Source organism: Taudactylus pleione, unplaced genomic scaffold, assembly GCF_031769625.1.
Source record: "Taudactylus pleione unplaced genomic scaffold, aTauple2 ptg000281l, whole genome shotgun sequence".
Lineage (NCBI taxonomy): Eukaryota > Metazoa > Chordata > Amphibia > Anura > Myobatrachidae > Taudactylus > Taudactylus pleione.
This window is the reverse complement of record NW_028284683.1, coordinates 460,798-472,284: the sequence shown is the minus strand read 5'-3', so window position 1 is coordinate 472,284 and position 11,487 is coordinate 460,798. Positions and strand designations below refer to the sequence as shown.

General features: G+C 49.3%; 1 protein-coding gene across 3 annotated transcripts; it reads left to right on the top strand.

Moving 5' to 3' along the window:
- Nucleotides 1-40: 40 nt before the first annotated feature.
- On the top strand, nucleotides 41-11,116 carry CYB561D2 (cytochrome b561 family member D2). Of its 3 annotated transcripts, none has more exons than XM_088482060.1 (4): nucleotides 41-199; nucleotides 2,002-2,130; nucleotides 8,108-8,145; nucleotides 9,865-11,116. In XM_088482060.1, the coding sequence occupies exons 2-4, from the start codon at nucleotides 2,004-2,006 to the stop codon at nucleotides 10,360-10,362; spliced, it is 663 nt and encodes a 220-aa protein (XP_088338186.1). In that variant the 5' UTR covers nucleotides 41-199; nucleotides 2,002-2,003; the 3' UTR covers nucleotides 10,363-11,116. The 3 variants fall into 3 exon arrangements, with proteins under 3 accessions (XP_088338186.1, XP_088338184.1, XP_088338185.1); XM_088482058.1 differs by lacking the exon at nucleotides 41-199 and adding an exon at nucleotides 207-471; XM_088482059.1 differs by lacking the exon at nucleotides 41-199 and adding an exon at nucleotides 486-718.
- The last annotated feature ends 371 nt before the right edge of the window (nucleotides 11,117-11,487 follow it).

The window sequence follows — 11,487 nt, the reverse complement described above, 5'->3', positions numbered from 1 at the left end:
ACTGGATGACTGACAGGGACGACATCCAGTGACAGAGCGGGAGTGTTGTGGAGGGCGTGGCTGGACATTTCCTGTGGGTAACACAACAAGAAGTGACAGAGACAGACAGTCAGAGACGCTCTGATGATATGAGACAGCTCCATAGACAGGAAGTGTAGCCTGACTGCCTGCTCAGAGACACCCAGGGACCCTGCATCAGGTGGGGTCACCCAGCATCACATTGCCCCTCAGTGGGGGAGAGGGGAGGGCACTGATACCCTGTTACCTGGCACCATTGTACCTGATTATTGTCTATGCAGGGATACTGTCTTACATGTGATTCCTGCCAGGGGCTCTGGGCCTCAGTCAGAGACGGAAGCAATTTTCGCGCAGATCGAGCGATTGTTTGCCATCGCGCATGTGTGTGCACCGCACTGCCCGTGCCCTGCGACTGCATTGCGATCACGCACGCACAGAGGAATCCATCGCCAAGTGAGTGACAGACTGGCAGCGTTTGGGGACGGTAATGGGGACTGGTCACAGAAACGCAGATGTGCCTGTCCGTGTAAACGCCGGTACATGGGCGTGCATAGATCAGCCACGGCGGGTGCGTACACGACTCTGCCTGTCAGAAGAGCTCCCATGGCTGCGGCAGGTCAGACCTGCCGTGAGGGTAAGATGGCCGCCGATGTGCTTCGATGTTACCGATGGTTACGTAGGTATGCGACGTTGCACGCAGGTGAGAAGGCAGCACTGCGCGTCTTTATGCTCAGGTGATCTTTGCTGACATTTGCATATTTTCGCAGCTGCGTTGTGTACGAATAACGCAGATGCGATCGCATTAGCGTATATCTCTAAATCAGGCCCCCTGAGTCTCTCTGCTGCTCATTGTGCCCTGTCACAAGCTTGCTGGGACTTGTAGTTCCACAATAGCTGGGGAGCCGCAGGGTGCCTAAGGCCTACACCTCTAATTCCCTGTCAGCGGTGATATTGCAGTGGTGTTATATAGTGTGATATTCTGCATATTACTCTGTATTACTGTACACTGCGTCTCCTTACAGCGGTGATATTGCAGTGGTGTTATATAGTGTGATATTCTGCATATTACTCTGTATTACTGTACACTGCATCTCCTTACAGCGGTGATATTGCAGTGGTGTTATATAGTGTGATATTCTGCATATTACTCTTTATTACTGTACACTGCGTCTCCTTACAGCGGTGATATTGCAGTGGTGTTATATAGTGTGATATTCTGCATATTACTCTGTATTACTGTACACTGCGTCTCCTTACAGCGGTGATATTGCAGTGGTGTTATATAGTGTGATATTCTGCATATTACTCTGTATTACTGTACACTGCGTCTCCTTACAGCGGTGATATTGCAGTGGTGTTATATAGTGTGATATTCTGCATATTACTCTGTATTACTGTACACTGCGTCTCCTTACAGCGGTGATATTGCAGTGGTGTTATATAGTGTGATATTCTGCATATTACTCTGTATTACTGTACACTGCGTCTCCTTACAGCGGTGATATTGCAGTGGTGTTATATAGTGTGATATTCTGCATATTACTCTGTATTACTGTACACTGCGTCTCCTTACAGCGGTGATATTGCAGTGGTGTTATATAGTGTGATATTCTGCATATTACTCTGTATTACTGTACACTGCGTCTCCTTACAGCGGTGATATTGCAGTGGTGTTATATAGTGTGATATTCTGCATATTACTCTGTATTACTGTACACTGCGTCTCCTTACAGCGGTGATATTGCAGTGGTGTTATATAGTGTGTGATATTCTGCATATTACTCTGTATTACTGTACACTGCGTCTCCTTACAGCGGTAATATTGCAGTGGTGTTATATAGTGTGTGATATTCTGCATATTACTCTGTATTACTGTACACTGCGTCTCCTTACAGTGGAGGGTCATGCACTGCGCTGGGCTGTTGTCTGTACGCTGTGATACTGTACTGTTATGTCATATACTCTCTGTCCTTTCCCTTGCAGGAATGGCTCACGGCTCGGACACGGACTCCCGGCAGTACCGTACACTGCGGTTGATGTCTGTGGCCGCCGCTCACCTCATCGCCATCATCTTCACCATTTATATTTTCTGCGTCTCCCAACCTGGAGCAAGTGAGTGTAACGGTCAGACAGAGAGGGGGGGTGGGGAGAGGGGGGACACGTCAGGGCGCATAGAGATTCTCATTATTACTATTATACAGCAGGGGTATTTAACATTCGGGCCTCCAGCTGCTGTGAAACTACACATCCCAGGCCACAGTTTTGCTTGTAAGGCATGCTAAACCTATGACAGGGCATGCTGGGATGTATAGTTCCACAGCAGCTGAAAACCACTGTTATAGAGATATGTATACTGCAATCTATTACCAGTTATTTACATAGCGCACAAATATTCCGCAGCGCTTTACAGAGAGTATTTGACCATTCACATCACTTCCTGCCCCATTGAGCTTACACTCTATATTCCCCATCACATGGTCACACACATAAACACTAGGGGTCACATCACTCCCTGCCCCAGTGCTTACACTCTATATTCCCCATCACATGGTCACACACATACACACTAGGGGTCACATCACTCCCTGCCCCAGTGCTTACACTCTATATTCCCCATCACATGGTCACACACATACACACTAGGGGTCACATCACTCCCTGCCCCAGTGCTTACACTCTATATTCCCCATCACATGGTCACACACACACACACACACACTAGGGGTCATATCACTCCCTGCCCCAGTGCTTACACTCTATGGCCCTCTTTCAGAGCCGTACGCTCTGAGCAGAGCGCACGCTCTGAATGAGGGCCGGTCTCCATGAAAATGGAGCGTCCTCCTGGACGCTCGTATAGCTGTGGGTCAACACCCACAGGCTATACGAGCGTGCATTTTGATGGCCGCGATGGTCGTGACCATCGCGACCATCGAAACTGCGAGCCGGAGCCTGCGGTTGAGGTTTTCAACCGCAAGCTCCGGAGTGATTTTGGCTCTATCAGAGCCAAAATCACTCCCACTGACATCACTAGTGATGTCAGTGGGCCGGCTTTTGACGGGAGGCGTTCCCGTGGGAACGCCCCCCTCAGGGAGGCACGCCTACCAAAGGGGGTGTGCTGTCAATCAACATCGACAGCACGCCCCCTTTGATCAGACACAACGAGCGAAGGACTTTCCTTCGCTCGTCGCGTCTGGCGCATGCGCACGACGTAGCTCCCTCCGTCGTGCGCATGCTCAGTCCAGAACATCGACCCACTTGCGAGCGGACAGCCGCTCGCGAGTGGGTCTGAATCAGGCCCTATATTCCCTATCACATGGTCACACACATACACACTAGGGATCACATCACTCCCTGCCCCAGTGCTTACACTCTATATTCCCAATCACATGGTCACACACATACACACTAGGGGTCACATCACTCCCCGCCCCAGTGCTTACACTCTATATTCCCCATCACATGGTCACACACATGCACACTAGGGGTCACATCACTCCCTGCCCCAGTGCTTACACTCTATATTCCCCATCACATGGTCACACACACATACACACTAGGGGTCACATCACTCCCTGCCCCAGTGCTTACACTCTATATTCCCCATCATATGGTCACACACATATACACTAGGGGTCACATCACTCCCTGCCCCAGTGCTTACACTCTATATTCCCCATCACATGGTCACACACATACACACTAGGGATCACATCACTCCCTGCCCCAGTACTTACACTCTATATTCCCCATCACATGGTCACACACATATACACTAGGGGTCACATCACTCCCTACCCCTGTGCTTACACTCTATATTCCCCATCATATGGTCACACACATATACACTAGGGGTCACATCACTCCCTACCCCAGTGCTTACACTCTATATTCCCCATCACATGGTCACACACATACACACTAGGGGTCACATCACTCCCTGCCCCAGTGCTTACACTCTGTATTCCCCATCACATGCTCACACACATACACACTAGGGGTCACATCACTCCCTGCCCCAGTGCTTACACTCTATATTCCCCATCACATGGTCACACACATACACACTAGGGGCAACATCACTCCCTGCCCCAGTGCAGCTTACACTCTATATTCCCTATCACATGTACACACACATACACACTAGGGGTCACATCAGTCCCTGCCCCAGTGCTTACACTCTATATTCCCCATCACATGGTCACACACATACACACTAGGGATCACATCACTCCCTGCCCCAGTGCTTACACTCTATATTCGCTATCACATGGTCACATACACACTAGGGGTCACATCACTCCCTGCCCCAGTGCTTACACTCTATATTCCCCATCACATGGTCACACACATACACACTAGGGGTCACATCACTCCATGCCCCAGTGCTTACACTCTATATTCCCATCACATGGTCACACACATACACACTAGGGGTCACATCAGTCCCTTCCCCAGTGCTTACACTCTATATTCCCCATCACATTGTCACACACATACACACTAGGGGTCACATCACTCCCTGCCCCAGTGCAGCTTACACTCTATATTCCCTATCACATACTCACACACATACACACTAGGGGTCACATCAGTCCCTGCCCCAGTGCTTACACTCTATATTCGCTATCACATGGTCACATACACACTAGGGCTCACATCACTCCCTGCCCCAGTGCTTACACTCTATATTCCCCATCACATGGTCACACACATACACACTAGTGGTCACATCACTCCCTGCCCCAGTGCAGCTTACACTCTATATTCCCTATCACATGGTCACACACATACACACTAGGGATCACATCACTCCCTGCCCCAGTGCTTACACTCTATATTCCCCATCACATGGTCACACACATACACACTAGGGGTCACATCACTCCCTGCCCCAGTGCTTACACTCTATATTCCCCATCACATGGTCACACACATACACACTAGGGGTCACATCACTCCCTGCCCCAGTGCTTACACTCTATATTCCCCATCACATGGTCACACACATACACACTAGGGGTCACATCACTCCCTGCCCCAGTGCTTACACTCTATATTCCCCATCACATGGTCACACACATACACACTAGGGATCACCTCACTCCCTGCCCCAGTGCTTACACTCTATATTCCCCATCACATGGTCACACACATACACACTAGGGGTCACATCACTCCCTGCCCCAGTGCTTACACTCTATATTCCCCATCACATGGTCACACACATACACACTAGGGGTCACATCACTCCCTGCCCCAGTGCTTACACTCTATATTCCCCATCACATGGTCACACACATTCACAGTAGGGGTCACATCACTCCCTGCCCCAGTGCTTACACTCTATATTCCCCATCACATGCTCACACACATATACACTAGGGGTCACATCACTCCCTGCCCCAGTGCTTACACTCTATATTCCCCATCACATGCTCACACACATACACACTAGGGGTCACATCACTCCCTGCCCCAGTGCTTACACTCTATATTCCCCATCACATGGTCACACACATACACACTAGGGGTCACATCACTCCCTGCCCCAGTGCTTACACTCTATATTCCCCATCACATGGTCACACACATACACACTAGGGGTCACATCACTCCCTGCCCCAGTGCTTACACTCTATATTCCCCATCACATGGTCACACACATACACACTAGGGGTCACATCACTCCCTGCCCCAGTGCTTACACTCTATATTCCCCATCACATGGTCACACACATACACACTAGGGGTCACCTCACTCCCTACCCCAGTGCTTACACTCTATATTCCCCATCACATGGTCACACACATACACACTAGGGGTCACATCACTCCCTGCCCCAGTGCTTACACTCTATATTCCCCATCACATGGTCACACACATACACACTAGGGGTCACATCACTCCCTGCCCCAGTGCTTACACTCTATATTCCCTATCACATGGTCACACACATTCACACTAGGGGTCACATCACTCCCTGCCCCAGTGCTTACACTCTATATTCCCCATCACATGCTCACACACATTCACACTAGGGGTCACATCACTCCCTGCCCCAGTGCTTACACTCTATATTCCCCATCACATGCTCACACACATATACACTAGGGGTCACATCACTCCCTGCCCCAGTGCTTACACTCTATATTCCCCATCACATGCTCACACACATACACACTAGGGGTCACATCACTCCCTGCCCCAGTGCTTACACTCTATATTCCCCATCACATGGTCACACACATACACACTAGGGGTCACATCACTCCCTGCCCCAGTGCTTACACTCTATATTCCCCATCACATGGTCACACACATACACACTAGGGGTCACATCACTCCCTGCCCCAGTGCTTACACTCTATATTCCCCATCACATGGTCACACACATACACACTAGGGGTCACATCACTCCCTGCCCCAGTGCTTACACTCTATATTCCCCATCACATGGTCACACACACACACACACTAGGGATCACATCACTCCCTGCGCCAGTGCTTACACTCTATATTCCCCATCACATGGTCACACACATACACACTAGTGGTCACATCACTCCCTGCCCCAGTGCTTACACTCTATATTCCCCATCACATGCTCACACACATATACACTAGGGATCACATCACTCCCTGCCCCAGTACTTACACTCTATATTCCCTATCACATGGTCACATACACACTAGGGGTCACATCACTCCCTGCCCCAGTGCTTACACTCTATATTCCCCATCACATGCTCACACACATATACACTAGGGATCACATCACTCCCTGCCCCAGTGCTTACACTCTATATTCCCTATCACATGGTCACACACATTCACACTAGGGTTCACCTCACTCCCTGCCCCTGTGCAGCTTACAGTCTAAATTACCTATCACATGCTCACACACTTACACACTAGGGGTAACATCAGTGCCTGCCCCATGGAGCTTACACTCTATATTCCCTATCACATGTACACACACATACAAACTAGGGTAATTTTTTGTTGGGAACGTACTACCCTACCAGTATATTTTTGGAGTTTGGGAGAAAACCGAATCACCTGGAGGAAACCGGCACAAGAATTGGGAGAATATACAAACTCCACAGTTAGGGCTGTTGTGGGAATCAAACTTAAGACTTCAGTGCAGTGAGGCAGGAACGCTAACCATTACACCATCTGTGCTGCCTTGAAACACAAACTGGCTTATGTAAAAGAGCTACTACCAATTATACACATACATTTGTTTGGGTCCTAACCATACGTAATTCCCAGTAATACCCCATTTGAAAACACGATAATCATTACCGATCTTGCTGGGAAATGCACTTGGGTTTTTTCTGTCACTGAAACGCTGAGGGATTGCGCAGAGTGTTGCGGTGGTTTTGTCCCTGCGTAACAGCCTTACTATGAGATATACGTCATTTCTCCCATAGCTCAGCAAACTAATAATGACATTCAAATAGTCTTCTTATCAATTGGCGGCTATGAATCCTATAGGTCACCCTACATAGCATCACTTCAATTCTCTGTGACCTGTAATATCGGTATAATGATATAACGCTTCTAACAACAAACCAGAATCGTACAGTAATATCTGCACTGACCCTTTCTTTTGTTAATGTCCGCTACCTGGTACTATGCGCTTGTTCTACGCCGGTCTGACCGCACGTTAGTAGCGCTAATCAGTCTCTCCCAGGAGCTGTTGTGCCACGTGCCCCGAAAACTGTTCTGCCCTCTTTTTCTAGCATAAATGACCTGCGTAGAGGGTTTAAATGAAAACTCCCCCCACACCTGTAATTATTGTTCTGTGAGCTATTATACTGAGCCCCTTCGCTGCTGAGGAAATTACTTGTTATAAGGTAGTTTAATAAACTGCTGAATTCATAGAACTGATTTAAATCTAAATAAAAAGTTTTTCCCATGGATAAACAGAAAACCACATCACTCTCTGGCTGGCTGAGCATGCTGGGACTTGTAGTTACACCTGCTTTGTATGGTGCTGGAATGATGGGCGACTTATGACATCTGTAATGTAGGACGTATGTCCCCAGTCTAAGCTCTCTCTAAACCTCTGTTCTTCTTCCCCAGCTCTGTTCTCCTGGCACCCGTTCCTGATGAGCCTCTCGGTGAGTATGTCCCAATAAATAAGTGTCTGTGTTATATGCAGGTGGAACCGAGGGTAGTAGATATATTTATGGCCCTGAGAGATTTAATAGGAATCCCAACCAAAATATGCAAAAAAAAACCCCAAGAAGGTTACACAGGGAATATACAGAACGGAGAAGCGCTAAGGACACCCCCATCCCACCAATACCCTAATTCAGCAGGGCCTGAGCCATAAAGCATCTGGCGCAGGGCTATGCACTGATACCTGGCACCTGATTGGCTACAGGCTTCTTCCAATCAGACAGCCGCTGCCATTTATAGGATACCAGAACCTCAGTGGCAGAGGATCCCACCGAAGTATTGGTGGTGGGTGGGTTATAGGACAGCTTTAGATGAAAACCTCTATAAACCCAATTCCCCTGAACTAGAAGGATGGGTCACACCATTGCTGCGGGCACACAATATGTAGGAGAGCCCCCCCCCCCTATTGGCGGAGATGTAGGAGCGTCTGCTGTATTATATAGAAGTAATGTTCCTACTCGCTGGCTGGCAGACATTGGACCCCACGGATCTGCTGGGTGTAAATGTGCCTGCGCTGCAGATCTGCGTCTTGTTGTACAGAATTCGTGAGTCCCCGACAAAAAAAATTATAGGCGTGTAAAACTGTAAATTCACCAATGAGTCACATAGTGCGTGCGCCCTCACCAGTGTGTCACGTGATCTGTGCGCCCTCACCAGCAAGTAACGTGATCTGTGCGCCCTCACCAGTGTGTCACGTGATCTGTGCGCCCTCACCAGCGAGTCCCGTGATCTGTGCGCCCTCACCAGCGAGTCCCGTGATCTGTGCTCCCTCACCAGCGTGTCACGTGATCTGTGCGCCCTCACCAGCGTGTCACGTGATCTGTGCGCCCTCACCAGCGAGTCACGTGATCTGTGCGCCCTCACCAGCGAGTCATATGCCAGGTGTGTCCTCAACGTCGTCATGTGAAGTGTCCTCAATTACGAGTCATGTCAAGGGTGTGTCCTCACCAGTGAGTCATGTGATTCGTGTGTCCTCACCAGTGAGTCATGTGATTCGTGTGTCCTCACCAGTGAGTCATGTGATTCGTGTGTCCTCACCAGTGAGTCATGTGATTCGTGTGTCCTCACCAGTGAGTCATGTGATTCGTGTGTCCTCACCAGTGAGTCATGTGATTCGTGTGTCCTCACCAGTGAGTCATGTGATTCGTGTGTCCTCACCAGTGAGTCATGTGATTCGTGTGTCCTCACCAGTGAGTCATGTGATTCGTGTGTCCTCACCAGTGAGTCATGTGATTCGTGTGTCCTCACCAGTGAGTCATGTGATTCGTGTGTCCTCACCAGTGAGTCATGTGATTCGTGTGTCCTCACCAGTGAGTCATGTGATTCGTGTGTCCTCACCAGTGAGTCATGTGATTTGTGTGTCCTCACCAGTGAGTCATGTGATTTGTGTGTCCTCACCAGTGAGTCATGTGATTTGTGTGTCCTCACCAGTGAGTCATGTGATTTGTGTGTCCTCACCAGTGAGTCATGTGATTTGTGTGTCCTCACCAGTGAGTCATGTGATCTGTGTGCCCTCACCAGCGTGTCACGTTGCTTGTCTGCCCTCAGCAGTATTGTGTGTGTGCTCTGAGTGTGAGGTGCGTTGATGTTGCGTTGCAGTAAGGGAATGTACCAGGTGTGCATGCAGATCATGTGTATTATACTTCTTCTCTCTGCAGTTTTCTTTCTTCATGACGGAAGCCATCTTGGTTTTCTCACCTGACTCCTCCCTCCTCCGGTCCTTTTCCCGGAAAGCCCGGGTGCGAGCGCACTGGCTGCTACAGGCGTTGTCCATACTGTGTGCGGTGTTGGGCCTGGGCATTATCTACTACAACAAGGTTCTTCAGGGAAAGCCCCACTTTTCCACATGGCACGGGCTGGTGGGATTGCTGACCGTGTTGTGGGCACTGATTCAGACCCTGGGAGGAATAACTCTACTCTACCCCAAGTTGGTGCAGCGCTGGACTCTGGCCACCCGGAAGCTGTATCACGCCACCTCGGGTCTCCTGGGGTACCTGCTCGGGTGCCTCAGCTTGTTGCTGGGCATGTGTTCCCTCTGGTTTAGCGCCTCTGTGGCTGGCATATCCTGGTACCTGTGCGCCCTGTGTCCTGTTCTCACCGGCCTCGTTATAATGAGCCAGGTCAGCAATGCTTATCTCTATCGCAAGAGGAACTAATGGGAAGGGGGAGACGCAACGCTTATTTTATGTATGCACCCCTATAAATCTGTCATGTTTATGGTGGATGGGACTCAAGCTTTATATATGTTGTCTGACATACGGGGTGGGGAAGCAGAGCCCCCACCTTACATCATATACCAAGGACATAATTATGCCAACTGATAGACTCATCCTCGTGGAGAAAGGCACATGACAAGCCGCCTCCAACCGCGTACGAGGACACCAAGCTCCGCTATCTGCTCAGTGTTCATAACAAGCCGCCTCCAACCGCGTACGAGGACACCAAGCTCCGCTATCTGCTCAGTGTTCATAACAAGCCGCCTCCAACCGCGTACGAGGACACCAAGCTCCGCTATCTGCTCAGTGTTCATAACAAGCCGCCTCCAACCGCGTACGAGGACACCAAGCTCCGCTATCTGCTCAGTGTTCATAACAAGCCGCCTCCAACCGCGTACGAGGACACCAAGCTCCCCTATCTGCTCAGTGTTCATAACAAGCCACCTCTAACCGCGTACGAGGACACCAAGCTCCGCTATCTGCTCAGTGTTCATAACAAGCCGCCTCTAACCGCGTACGAGGACACCAAGCTCCGCTATCTGCTCAGTGTTCATAACAAGCCACCTCTAACCGCGTACGAGGACACCAAGCTCCGCTATCTGCTCAGTGTTCATAACCCCCGATACCTAAACCAAGTGTAAAGGTCTGAAATGCTACAACATGAATGTACAATAAACAAGATAATTTTTTTTTTTTTTGGCGTCTAGATTCTTCTCATTTCATTTTAAAAAAACCTTAAAAAAAAAAAAAAAAATTAGATTGAAAAAATGTTTCGGGTTAGACCGGAGACGATCTGTGAAATCTGCAGATAAATACGGAACGCTAAAATGAGAACTGTAATCACCTGTTTTTAGTATTGCCGCAGTTTTGTGTTTGGCTCGAGGCAGAATAACTATAACTGGGGTCTCAGAGCTGGATGAGAATTTACCCATCATTCCATGCTCATGAGATGTTTCCCATATCCAGCTCTGATTCCATCACTGAGCATTCCCAGGTATCATACGTACTCAGAGGCAGGAACTCGGCCTGGAATACATCTACCACCAGCTGCAGTCCCTCCTCCAA